The sequence below is a fragment of the Anabrus simplex genome, chromosome 6 (genome assembly GCF_040414725.1).
Source record: "Anabrus simplex isolate iqAnaSimp1 chromosome 6, ASM4041472v1, whole genome shotgun sequence".
NCBI classification, from domain to species: domain Eukaryota; kingdom Metazoa; phylum Arthropoda; class Insecta; order Orthoptera; family Tettigoniidae; genus Anabrus; species Anabrus simplex.
The window spans coordinates 214,044,631-214,059,281 of record NC_090270.1 but is presented as its reverse complement, the minus strand read 5'-3'; the positions used below and the strand labels follow the sequence as shown (position 1 = coordinate 214,059,281).

Here is a 14,651-nt window from a genome sequence, read left to right as displayed (position 1 = left end):
CAAGCCTCATCGGAAAGAAGAAGAAGAACAATACGGAGCGAGTTGGCCGTGAGGTTAGGGCCCCGCAGCTGTGAGCTTGCATCCGGGAGATAATGGGTAGTCCTGAAAATGGTTTTCAGTGTTTTCCCATTTTCCCATTAGCTGTGCCTTAATAAAGGCCGCGGCCGCTTCCTTCCCACTCCTAGCCATTTCCTATCCCAGAACTCGAGACTGACGTATGGGAATTACCTTCAAATCCCAACACACTGAGCCATGATCGAAACCTGCCTACAAATAAATTAAATAAATCTATTGACGTTACTTCGTACATTTGATTTTGGTGTTATTCATTTATGTGTTTAGTTTTTTGAGATCTTCGTATAATGCAACCGAAGGTATTGCGGCATACTCACTAAGAAAGCATTGATGACGAGTTGAAGTGATTCTCGGAGACTACCCGCTGTGGTCGGTAGGTGCAGAGTGGGTCTCGGCCTATAAGTGCCCGCGGCTGGTCCGTGGTCCAACAGTTCTGCATTCTGACCGGCCAACCGAGCAGAGGAGGGGTAGCCACGGCTCTACCGTGGCTCTACGCCTCTGCATTCGGGAGACGGGACAGGGCTGGACCTCACGACTGGCCCCAACCATCGACTGTCCTGAGAATGGTTTTCCGTGGTTTTCCATTCTCCTGCACTAAAGCGAATGCTGGGACAGTTCCTAGTATAAGCCACAACAACCAACTCCCTCACCTTCTCCGTGCATCTCCTTCACCGTAACAAATCTCCCTTCCTGAGAGACGGCGGTACTGACTAAGAGACCCGCCTCCCCCTTCAGGGGAGGAATGAAAACGTTTTAGTAGTATGAGTAGTAGTAGTATTATCCGCTGTCTTCTGGACTCAACGCTAAATGTGTTCCAATCCTGCGAACATATATGTTCTAGTCCAAGAGCCAAATAACTTCAGTTCCACACACTATTAAAAACAATGATAATCAGGTAGTTTCTACGCTCGTTAGTGTATGAAGCTCAAGCTAAAATATATTCCTAGATAATAATAATAATAATAATAATAATAATAATAATAATAATAATAATAATAATAATAATAATAAATAGAGAAATACTCAACCTCAGGAAGATATTCCACGAACAGACAAAGAATTTACGAAGATACTTCCATTCAAAGCAAAAGCAAAGCAAAGTCATCTCCGTACAGGCCATGAAGGCCCTTGGAGGAGTGGAAGGTAAAGGCTTCCACCATTGTTAACCTCGGCACGTGATGGGGTAGAGTGGTTGGCTCTACGCCCTGCCGCCTTTGCCTCCAGGAATTAATCTGGTACTCATTTTTGGTGTAGGCTGAGTGAACTTCAGCGCCATATGCACTTCCGTGAGTGGAAATCTCGTTTCTTAAATTTTACGACTTCCTGACGGGGATTCGAACCCACGTTCTTCCGGGCGAACCGAGCACGCTTTTACTGCTTCGGCCAGGCAGCCCCCTCTTCCATTCAAAGAGAGATCAAAATTTATTCGCAGCCGTCTGTTGTGCTGAGTTTACTCCACTCAGTCTTGAAAGCATGTCGACTCCTCTTCCAAAATAAGCGAACACAGAACAACTTCAGCATGCTTGGGAACAGTAAGAACTCCATGATTCAAATCCTCACCATCTAAGTTAACCTCCGCTAAAACACGGCTACCTCCAGGGAGAAACAGAAGGGTTCTTAATGGCAATCCAGGATAGTCATAAACACCCATAATTACCCCAAATATATCTTTAAAGAAGAAGTGAACGACAGATGCAAGAGATGCAGAGAAACAGCCGAGAGGGTGGAGTGGAGTACATTGTGGGTGCATGCAAGACCAGGATCGCGCAGCTGTGATTTTGCATTCGGAAGATAGTGGGTTTAAACCCCACTGTCGGCAGCCCTGAAGATGGTTTTCTGCTGTTTCGCGTTTACACACCATGCAAATGTTGGGACTGAACCTTAATTAAGCCCACGGTCGCTTCCTTCCCACTCCTAACCTTTTCCTATCCCATCATCGCCATAAGATCTATCTGTCTGTGTTGGTGTAATGTAAAGCAAATCGTAAAATGTCCACCACGCCTATGTTCAGAAAATTGAAAAGTACACTGACCTCGCAGCAGAAGTTCGAAAACTGTGGGAACTGGACCTGACAAATGTGAGGCCTTTAGTCATCTCCGCCAAAGGGCATGTGCACAATAAGCTGCAACAATACCTGCAGGATCTAAACATCACCTGTACACTTCCCCATATGCAGAAGGCTGTCATTCTGAACACCTGCCGCAGTAGTTGAGGTCGGGAGAACTTGACAAGAGTTTATCTGGTCAATGAAGAACCACAGCGAGTGAAATGTGAATAATAATAATAATAATAATAATAATAATAATAATAATAATAATAATAATAATAATAATAATAATATATAAACGTCCATTCAATTGTTATAGGGTATACGAGATGTCTTAGGTGTTGGTCCTGCAAGAGTACTTTAACGTGCCGGAAGCTTACCAACACGCAGATAACGCATAAACATTCTCAAATGCTTCCATCCTCAGCTTGGATCAAACCCGCTAATTGCAATGATTAACCGACTTCATCGCTAAAGTCAGCTAAAATAAAATAAACAATACTCACCTTCAATCGGATCTTTATTCTACTGCTGCTTGCGTCTTCGAGAAAATCTGAGGAACAAGAATTTGTTATATTCATCGTGCTGGTCCAGTAATTGAACATAACAGAACGAGCTTGATAGGTTTTTTCGTGTGGCTATTTCTAGCCGAGTGCACCCCTTGCAAGGCAGACCCTCCGATGAGGGTGGGCAGCATCTGCCATGTGTAGGTAACTGCGTGTTATTGTGGTGGAGGATAGTGTTATGTGTGGTATGTGAGTTGCAGGGATGTTGGGGACAGCACACCCGAGCCATTGGCATTAACCAATGAAGGTTAAAATCCCCGACCCGGCCTGGAATCGAACCTGGGACCCTCTGAACCGAAGGCCAGTACGCTGAACATCCAGCCAACGAGTCGGACAGCTTGATAGTGAAGAAAGAGCAGACCCGTAAAACATGTTCAGTAAAGATGGCTCCCCAGCCTACCACTCTGAATAACAGTGCATTGCGGGACAGTCGATTCTCGGTGTATCATATCACTTACCGGTACTTTCCTGGTCTAGTTTAGTAGTGAAATTTCCACGCTCATTCCCACAAGAAATTTCAAGGTGAAGTAAAAGTTTTCATTACTCTGATATTTAAAGTTGGAAAAGCGAACATACAGTTAGTTTCTAGTGTTCTATGAGTTAAGATATCGTGTTGATTGCCGAGCAAAACATGCCTTCCTTTCGCAAAGTTTATAATGCTTATTGTTTTCTGATTTTTAACATTCTCTAAAAGAAGTTGTGTGGATTTAGCATCAGTAATCTTGCAGAAAAATTCATATTTCGCATAGGTTCTACTTCTGTTAACATTGAAATAAATGAAATGTTAGCATTTTAGCATTCTAAGTTTCATATTACCAGTGCACTAGGATTGAGACTTAAGGTACCGTTTTTTTTTTTTGTGTGTGTGTGTGTGTGTGTGTGTGTGTGTGTGTGTGTTCTTTCCTTCTTCAACAATTTCGCTTCGAAACTTGGGTACACTGTAGTCATTACATGTAACGAGCTTTAACAGCTTCATTTTAGATAATAATCCCGTATTGACTATAAATCAAATGCGAATATTTAAGATTAACTTAAATATTATATTTAAGTGGTCCGCCTATTCAATACATATATAATGTATTACGTTTAGTACATGTTTCGTCCCCTAAGAGACATCATCAGTTATAATAAACTACAATAAATCAGAATACCAAAATGACATTATTAAATTGGAAAGACACATTAAAACATTGTTGTATGATAGGACATTTAAAATAAAGTATTGGCAAACTTTGTTAAAGTTGCAAGTCATATAATCAATAAAACTGGTTGAATTGTTCATTAAACTCTAGATGATGAAGTTCGTGGGAACTAACAGTTGATGATGTCCCATAGGGGATGAAACATGTTCTAAACGTAATAAATTATATATGTATTGAATAGGCGGACTATTTGAACATAATATTTAAGTTAATCTTAAATATTCGCTATTTATTTACACCTATAGTCTGAAACTTAAAAACATGTTAAGAAAAGGTTTTGTTTTTTGCCGGAATGACGTATGACGGAAAGAGATTTATTGGGATTGAATATATAAAACAGATTTATTCTACTATGTGCGACACGCCCGAGATATGCAGCACGCAAACCACGGAGTGGGTTTAGTAACTTTCTGGTGGGTTGGCTATATTGCATGACGTAGCTGTTCTCCCAAGCTGACCAATCAGATTTGAGCTGGGGCGTAGCTGCTGATTGCTTGAAAAATCCGTTAGTAAGGCAGGTTCCAACGGAAGACAGTTCACTTGGTCTGCGGGAAGCGTGTGGAGCGGTAGAGTTTTTGAGAGTACGAACTAAGTTACCAAGATGAGGGAAATTGTACACATCCAGGCTGGTCAATGCGGAAACCAGATTGGAGCAAAGGTAAGGAAGATTAGTATTGTGTTTGTTGATGTTATTTTATAGTTTCGGCTCCCGTGTTTGAAATATTTTCATTTTCGAATGCTGCTGACCTAATATGTAATAATCGTACCGATCGTTTTTCATATTTTGCAAGGCTTGCAATTTCTTTGTTTACATTATTTTTCTTACTGTATGCCTAATACTAGAAAACGGCTCGAAACATACTTGGGCTGTAGAGACACAAGTTTACCTTGCGGAATACAGTTCGGTTACATTACGCTTAAGTGTCTTTTTCAAATTACTATTATGCATGCCTGCAGGGAGGTGGGTGGGGGTTCCTTCATTGTTTGAATTATAGACTCCCGGTTCCTCTTGATTTTTCATTGAAGTTTCGAACGTTGTAATTGTTTCAAACAGCTGACGCCGTCTTTTTTATCGATCAATATTTCAGTAAAAATGTTAATTTCCGGTTTTTTTCACAAGCCCGCCATATCTTTCTTTTTTGCAACTCTTCCCTCCCTCCCCTCCCCCTTTTGTGTCCTTGGGCGGCCGAACAGTCATTTGTTTTAAGCAGCATGCCGGCCCGCTCTCGTAGAGCTTGTCGCTAACTTTATTCCCTGATTTAAATTAAACTTGTTTTCTCTAGCTGGTAATATTGCACACTTTTGGATTAATTTCATTTTACGAACATTCGGAATTTCTTTTCAAGTTTTCTCTTGACTATTACGATGGCTTATGTCTTCATTTGTTGTTTTTGTGTTGATTTATTACATTTTTTAAATTGTGGAGTGTATAATAAGTTGGGTGTTACTTTGTGTTTAATTTTAATCTAGTTCTGCGTTATTGTGATCAAATTGTGCTTTTATTAAGCACAGTGTTTCGGTGCTTCATGCATTTGAATTTTCGATTCATGGGATGTGAAGACTTGTGGAGCGTTACGATCTTATACTATCGTCATTCTCTTTGTTATCGTATCTTGTTAGTGGGGGGGAACAGTGTTCATCTGGCGACAGATGTTCCTGGGACAGGTGAAGACCAGGTGGCACGCTGTAGTTCGTTAAGAATGGCTGGAGGGGAAAGGCAGCACGTTATTGCGAGTTGGCGGTCCAAAATGGCGACTTCCCATGTTATACTCTTTCGGTTTTTTTTTTTTTTTTTTTACCGGGAAGGATTTTTTTTCGAGTTGCTTTACGTCGCACTGACACAGATAGGTCTTGCGGCGACGTTGGGATAGGAAAGCCCTAAGAGTTGGAAGGAAGCGGCCGTGGCCTTAAGGTACAGCCCCAGCATTTGCCTAGTGTGAAAACGGCAAACCACGGAAAACCATCTTCAGAGCTGCCAACAGTGGGATTTGGACCCACTATCTCCCGGATGCAAGCTCGCAGCCGCGTGCCCCTGACCGCACGGCCAACTCGCCCGGTGGGAAGGAAATGGAAAATTTGCTTGTTGGTATTAGGCGTGTAGACTATTCTTATTTCATGCTATTAATTTTGTCCCCTAATGTACAGTATTAAAGCGCTTGGAAGACTGAATTTTTTGAAGTTTTGTGTAATGAGAAAACAAGCACTCGGTGATTACATTAGGCAGTAACTGACAGTCTCTTTCCTATCGCGAAACTGAAGCAAGGTACAGAAAATGACGTACGTTTCTTACATGGCAGTACAGAATCAGTCTAGTCATATTTGTAGAATTGCTTATTTTCTGCCTTCTGTTTCATACAACAACCGGATGTTTGTTTAGTTTCATGTGTGATTAGGTGCTGCCTAGCCGAGACGTTAAAGGCGTGCTGCTTTGCACCCAGGAGGATGGGAGAGTTAAGATTCCCCGTGAGGAACACTCATGTTTTATGTAGAGTACTATATTTTAGGTTAATTTCTAGGGGAGAAAAGCGGCTGGTCGTAGAGCTAACCACTATCCCACAAGTGCACATCTCCAGGAGACATCATGGCTTGTTTTTCCATGTGCAATTTTTCTGCATTTCTAAAATATACATGATTTCGGGAGTGACTTGACAAGTGTGTGATAATGTCGATTTGCTATGCTCAAGTTTTATTTTATCCTGTCTGTTGTATGGATAATTGTCGACGCCTGATCTAATTGTTAGTGAATAACAGTTTCGAGGGTAGTTGAAGGGTATCCTTATGCCGTCTCATTTGATGTTGTGACGTTTAATATACATTGCTGTTTGGATCATCAGACCATAGGACCGGTTTGATGCAGCTGTCCATACCACCCTATCCTGCGCTAACTTTTTAATTTCTACTTACCTACGTCTGACATCTGCTCTGATCTGTTTGTCATATTCTGTCATATTTATGGCTTGATCTACCCCTTCCATTTTTTACCGCCTACACTTGTCTCAAACCAGCTGAACAAGTCCAGGGAGTCTTAATTGAGATGTCTATCATATATAGACTACTGAAGTCTCAAATCTTCAGTTTTAATACATATGTGTTTTACTGTGAATTGCTCCATCCTAGGTTAATTCTATATTGCAATTTTCCAAACCTAGGTCAGCCATGCCAGTCAGTAAGTGATTGTGGCACTCCACTGTCGGCATCGCTAGCACGTCATAATAGTTAAAAATAGCAAGTATCGTGCTTATCCGGCTCCGCGGTGTAGGGGGCAACGTGTCCGCCTGTCACCCGGCGGCCTCGGGTTTGATTCCCGGCCGGGTCAGGGGTTTTTAATTGTAAAATGATTAATATCTCTGGCTGGGGGACTGGGTGTTTGTGTCGTCCTTAACGTTCCTTTCCTCACATTCAACACTTACACTTCCGCCATTTAGAAAATACACTCAGGTTCCTCACATGGTGCAAGTAAGGGCAAAAGATCTTTCAAAGTAGACGCCCCGAACAAATGGCATTTAAAAATAAAGTATCGTGCTTACTGTCATGTATCATATTCTAGTTTTACGATTACTTTTCACCGGATCATTTGGCGGCGAACTTGTTTATCTTTACAGGGAAAGCTATCGGCGCGTGTTGCTAGCAGCTGTGATCAATACCCTGGGCCTCTTGTCAGGTTGGGCGTCTCCCACCAGCTTGTCGGTCAGTTAGCACCATCGATCTTGGTCTAGCGCTACCCATATATTCCCATTGATAGACATTTTCCAGGGTATTACTTGTTAATACTCCACATGAGTACACATTTTATACACACACAATGCTTGGTAGACTTTTCCTCTAGCGCACTCCGTCATTGCCATTTTTTAATCAATGAATTCACTGTGAAGTAGAGATACTTCCACTAGTGTCCATCTCGATTCTAATCACGGAACAATTATGTGGAGCACCATAAGACCTTGTCACTGTAGCAGACCTTGACTCTATTAAAATAATTTGATCTTTTCTATTGAATGAGCATTGTATGGCAGACGTTTAGGTTTATATTATTCTTAAAAAAGAAATGTTTATATTAACATTTCGAATTATAATTAAGATCATTTTTTCTAGTATATACTTTTAGTATGGTTTTGTTCGTCGTTTATTGTAAAAATATGGAATTAGGTTATTTCAAAATGTCAAGTAAGCCACTCTTCTGGGTATATTTTATCTCTATCTCGGCATAAATCATGACGGATGTCAGCGCTGCAAGTTCCTCAGTCCCACTTTACGTTCATTCACCTCTACGTGACATTTTATAGCGTAATCCAACGAGAATGAACTGAAGCTCCACAGTGCCGCTATGCTGTGTTGGTGTGTGGTAGGTTTAATTTCCCCTTGTCTTCCAGTTACCTGGGATCGGCACTATTGCGTGAATTGAGCCATATTGACGATCGGATGACTTTCCTGACTCCAACCCTATGCGGAGGGGTGTATTCACTATTGCGTGTTTCTGTAGTGGTTGGTAGTGTGATTGATGTATGCACATGACCGGGCCGTGAATCGAACCCGGGGCCTTCAGGAGCGCTCACCATTCAGCGAAGAAACGGGACTCATTTTCACTGGTATTGCATCTGAAAATTGCTGTGATCGGTTTTCTCATGCTTTAGAATTCCAGAATTGAGAAACTTTCTAACTAATTACATTAAATTATTTCTACATGCCGACTTGCAATTTCGATAAGGTCTGCATATCAGCACCGACTTGAAGCTGAAAGAGGTCGTTAACATTACAGTGGGAGTGTTCATTCAAGGTCTGGCTTGTATCACTGCTGGCGGCTGTATACGGCCAGAATTCTAAGTAATGAGGCCCTGCTATGGGTTGTCAGAGCAACATGCTGCCGATATATTGAGTTTCCCTTCTCTGTAACTTTACTGAAAAGACAAGGAAAGTTTTCTATCATGGGAAAGTAGCAGGTGAAGCTTTGAGTAAGATTCAGGATTCTGTTCAGAAATGTTCATAGTGTCTTAGAGAGGGAAGATATATTTGTTAAACACAAACAGGCTATTCCCAATTACAGATGGCCAGAGCTCACCTCTCGAATGGGATTAATAAGAAAGCTGATGACCATGGTAATTTGCTAAACAGTAGGCTCCCTTCGTAGGGCTCCTGAGCAATGTTGCCAGATAATCTGTAATGTTGGAATACCTTCCGATTTTTATACATGTATCAGAATAATTATTAAAATAATGTAATGGTCCGCCTTTCAATACTACAGGGTCTTCTTAATGGCTTGCTCCGTGTGTCAGGGGAACACGCACGGAAGGCGATAGCCGGGTGACTCATTTGCCGAGAAACATATTGTTCTGAGTGGTGCTGCGGAGCCAGCTAAAGACCCTGTAATATGCAATGAATTATTTCATATTATAGTATTCAAAGGTGGACCATTACGACATTAAATTAATAATTGTTATTGTAATTACAATTCAATACGGATCAGAACCATGAAGTTTATATCCCATGTATCAGAATGTACGAAGTAGATGGAATCTTCTGATTTCTTCCTTCCTCGCGTAGACAAGCTACTTGACCGAAGTATTTTACACGACTGCACATCCTCCGACCTCCCTTCAGCTGCTTTTTGTTTAAAGGGAATGTGGCGTGATGCCGATAATACCTCGAGAAAAAGTTCGTTAACGCGCCATTACTACCGGACGCTGTGACAGCCGACTGAGGGCATATCGTATGACCTACCACGATTCCTAGGTACAATGTAGGTACGATCTTTCTACGTATGGCGAAAAACCACGTATGTGGGTCGGGAATAATAGAGGATGGGGTGAACCTGGATGTTAAACCCCCTTTTTAAAACGGCAATCATAATCGCCCGAAAGAGGGAGGATCTTCAAATGAATGACTGAAAGATATTCCATTCTACCACGCTACGATCATTTATTTTTTCGTAAAATAATAAAAATACATTTCTGGACAACTTCAGAAATATATTTTTGATCTGAGAACATTGCTCCCGAGCTTAATTCTGCCCTAGTTGAAAAAAAAATGAATACGTTAAGGAAACAGATTCCAGAGGAGGGCGTGGTTTGACGTACGAAGTTGTAATTTTACAAGGTGATTATTCTCTTATGTCGGTGTGAAATATACCTCAGAATGTCATTATTATTGGTTTTACGTCCCAAAGAAAAATTGTACGATTCTTGGAGTCGTGATGCCGCAGTTATTACCATGCCGGTACATCTGCAGGCACATGGCGACTTAATTGAGCCGTCAGTAGCACCAGAATGAGTCAGGATCGAACTTGTCAACTTGGGCTCAGAAAATCAGTGCCTTTTAATCATCTGAGCCACTGACTCAACATGGCTTCAAAATGTTTATCCCCTCAGGAGGTTCACGGAAAATCGAACTTCGTCTTTCCATAAAACTTTCTCACACACTTACCATGAAGGTTGGTCTCCATGTCCTAGGTGTTAAAATATTATTTTAGAATCATTCTACCCCTAAAACAAAACATTCATTCCTCCATTACTGTCGACGTACGAAGTCAAAATGTCACAGGTTGGTTGCATATACGCCCCAGATGTTGCATAACATAGGGTTTAAAACATTCCAATTGTATGGGGTTCAAATGAGTGTTAGATCTGAAAAGTAATTCCTCCATAACTGTTTGACGTATGAACTGGGGGTGTATTTAATTAGCTAGCTGATAGTAAACTCTCCAAATTTTAAACTGTCACTTTAAAACTGCACAAAAATCTATATCTTGCTAGTACTGTATAAGAGAAAACTGAAAAACTTGAATCAATACACCTATAGTACGCATACCTTTTCTTGAGCCCCACTTCCCGTTCGGCCCTATGGAACTCAGGGCTCAAGAATATACATGGTTGGTAAACAAAAATGTATACCTAAATGTGAAGCCTAAATTTGGTAAAAATAGAATCAAAAGTGGAGAAGTTAAAAATTAGTCATAACTCCCCTTTTTACTTGCTGGAATGAATTTGGACTTATTTACAGAAAGAGTGGAATCTGTACAAAATTAATGGATTATATTAATTTAGTGTTGTAATAAACAGGGACAAGGAACTTGACATCTGCTTTGATAATGACTTGCACCACTCTAATTTTCAAGGGGAAAATTATGTATGGATTAAATATTTCAGAATTCAGTTCACTGTTAATATACATTTTTATATTTCTTTTTTGTATTGAACACTAGCAACGTAATGTTAGAATCACCTACTTCTAACACTTTTCAAAGACCTGTGGGGTCGCGAGTTCAAAGTGGCGCAAATGTTGTTGTGGCCCTGTTTTACGGCCGGGTGCCCTTTCTGTTGCAAAAACCTATATGGACGAATGTAATAACCATTAAGAGTTTCTGTGGTGGTAGTGTAGTGTCCTTTGAATATGAAGAGGAAAGTGCTGAAACAAACACCTGGTCCCCTAGCTAGGAGAATTAATCAGAAGTGATTAAAATCTCTGACCTGGCAGGGAATCTGACGTGGGACCCTCTGATGAACCAACGGCCTCAACACTGACCAGTCAAGGAGTTGGAAAATACTAGGTTCACTGTAATGTTCTGAATTATGGCAGTTCATGACTAATCATTTATCATGGCGAGGATCATTGTTAGTTTTGCCATCTTCAGCCCTAGTAGTCGCTTGCATGTTCCCCATTCCAGTAAATGTAATTTATAATCCTATTATGAGATGACTGTTTTGCCCTGCCTGAGTGGGATTCATTCATTGATTAGTCATTCCTGTTGCCAGAAATTATTTTCTGATGAATACGTTGTTTAGACAGCCGTTTTAAATATAGCTGAAAATTCCAGCTTGTGTGTTGGGAAAACATTTCAAAGTTGTGTTGGGAATTCACAATTTATGTTCTTAAGTATGTTATCCTATAGAATGTGCTTTATATTAGACTAGTTTTTGGAATTTAATGACTTTTCAAAATGCCATGGTTCCAGATTTTCAATGGGGGTATTTTTATTAGAAAAGGCTGGGCTTGATGACTTGCCGAAGTGCTTATCCTGTGCTATCAGAAGAAAAAAACCTGTTAAACAGCTTCACATTACATGAATTGGGGTAGTATGCATAGTTAACAATTGAATTGGCAGCAGCAAAGATTCCAGAATTGAAACAAAACTCCCAAATATGCATTTCTCCTTTAGCATCAAATGTTCTAGCAGGTCTCTTGGAAATTTACTTCAGTCTTGTATTACCACTGAATATATTCTTACCGGGGGAGTTGGCCGTGCGGTTAGGAGTGCGTAGCTATGAGCTTGCGTCTGGGAGCTAATGGGTTCAAACCCCACTGTCGGCAGCCCTGAAGATGGTTTACGGTGGATTCCCGTTTTCACACCAGCATATGCTGGTGCTTTACCTTAATTAAGGTCACAGCCGATTTCTTCCCATTCCTAGGCCTTTCCCATCCCATCGTCGCCATAAGACCTATCTGTGTCGGTGCAACGTAAAACAAATGGCAAAAAAATGCTTTTGAATCCTAAGTCTCAGGTTAAATTGTGTACAAAGGAGCAGTCCTTTATGGACAATAGGCTGATTTCTTTATTTATCAAATGATCAGTTGTTTTTCTTTCTTTAACATATTGCTATTTGATTTTTAAAGGGTCCTGGAAAATGTCACATAGGTGCCCATGCAAATAATATTGTATCAGTGGGTCAGACATTCAGGAAAAAACTTTCTCTTTTACATGTTAGTCTGGAAATTGTGTTGTAAAGGTAGTTTGTTACACATTTTAATTTAACATCTTAAATTCATAAGTTTTACATCTTAATATGCAAGAGTGCTGGAAAATAGAGCAATTATACCTTGGCCATCATGAATAAATATTTTCCAGTTGCTATTGTAAGAAATGGGCAGTGTAATGTTGTTGGGGAGTATTTTCTCTCTCATGGTATGTAATTTCTACAATTGGTAATTCTCCTTTGTTTCTTTCTAGTTCTGGGAGATCATCTCTGATGAGCATGGAATCGACCCAACTGGAGCCTACCATGGAGATTCGGACCTTCAGTTAGAACGAATAAACGTTTACTACAATGAAGCCTCTGGGGGAAAATATGTGCCTCGTGCCATTCTTGTGGATCTTGAACCTGGCACCATGGACTCTGTTCGTTCAGGACCTTTCGGCCAGATTTTCCGTCCCGATAATTTTGTTTTCGGTCAGAGCGGTGCTGGCAACAATTGGGCAAAGGGTCACTACACGGAAGGAGCAGAGTTGGTGGATTCCGTTCTGGATGTAGTGAGGAAAGAGGCCGAAAGCTGCGACTGCCTGCAAGGATTCCAACTTACACATTCACTGGGAGGTGGCACTGGATCCGGCATGGGCACACTCCTTATTTCCAAAATCCGCGAAGAATACCCTGACAGAATTATGAACACCTACTCAGTAGTACCTTCTCCCAAAGTATCAGACACTGTTGTGGAACCATACAATGCTACCCTCTCAGTCCACCAATTGGTTGAAAATACAGACGAAACATACTGTATTGATAACGAAGCTCTCTACGATATTTGCTTCAGGACCCTGAAACTCACAACCCCTACCTACGGCGACTTGAACCATCTTGTTTCTCTCACAATGTCCGGTGTTACGACGTGTCTTAGGTTCCCTGGTCAGTTGAATGCTGATCTCAGGAAGCTCGCCGTTAATATGGTTCCCTTCCCTCGACTCCACTTCTTTATGCCTGGTTTTGCTCCTCTCACATCCCGCGGCAGCCAGCAGTACCGTGCCCTCACAGTTCCTGAACTCACACAACAGATGTTTGATGCGAAGAACATGATGGCTGCCTGCGATCCACGACATGGTCGCTACCTCACAGTGGCTGCAGTTTTCAGAGGCCGTATGTCAATGAAGGAAGTTGACGAGCAGATGTTGAACATCCAGAACAAAAATAGCAGTTACTTTGTTGAATGGATTCCTAACAACGTGAAGACTGCCGTCTGCGACATCCCACCCCGAGGTCTGAAGATGTCTGCCACCTTTATTGGAAACTCCACTGCCATCCAGGAGCTGTTCAAGCGTATTTCGGAACAGTTCACTGCCATGTTCAGGCGCAAGGCTTTCTTGCATTGGTACACTGGTGAGGGCATGGACGAAATGGAGTTCACTGAAGCAGAGTCAAACATGAATGATCTTGTATCAGAATACCAACAGTATCAAGAAGCCACTGCTGACGAAGATGCAGAGTTCGATGAAGAGCAAGAAGCCGAAGTTGATGAAAACTAAACCCGAACTGACCAAATGACCTTTCTTTTCCCATCAAAATTGTAAACTCTTTTTGCACTTTTTTACGCCTTCATTTTTCTATGTATTATACTTTTGTAGAATCTCATACATTCCCAAGTACACGAAGTACTAAAAGACTGACGATTTATATTTGGCTACAGAGATTGAGATAATTTGTTTTGCTTATAATTTATTTGACTTTTGTTCTAAATTATTTTCTGTCCATGAGCTTTTCTCCAAATTGTGCCATTTCTGACTTGTGGATTGATATTAAATGGCTGCCAAATACATCTTAGTGTTAAGTTTCACGAAATTCTGTTTTACTTCCTGTTATCCTAGTTGACCACTTCCTGTTGGGAGTACCTAACCTAAAAGAAATATTCCTGTTACAAGAAAATGTTTGTAGGAGAGTTGCATTCATAAGATGTTTGGTGAGTGCATTTTCTGTGTATATGGGTTTTAAGCAATGCTTGGAGTTAGGTATGTGCATTAGAGGATTAGTGATACTAATAATTTGAAAGAAAAAATTTCTCACA

General features: G+C 41.0%; 1 protein-coding gene across 1 annotated transcript; it reads left to right on the top strand.

Moving 5' to 3' along the window:
• The first annotated feature begins 4,401 nt into the window (after window positions 1–4,401).
• LOC136876333 (tubulin beta-1 chain) lies at window positions 4,402–14,428 on the top strand. The gene is made up of 2 exons (XM_067150185.2): window positions 4,402–4,548; window positions 12,829–14,428. The coding sequence occupies exons 1-2, from the start codon at window positions 4,492–4,494 to the stop codon at window positions 14,113–14,115; spliced, it is 1,344 nt and encodes a 447-aa protein (XP_067006286.1). The 5' UTR covers window positions 4,402–4,491; the 3' UTR covers window positions 14,116–14,428.
• Window positions 14,429–14,651: the final 223 nt, after the last annotated feature.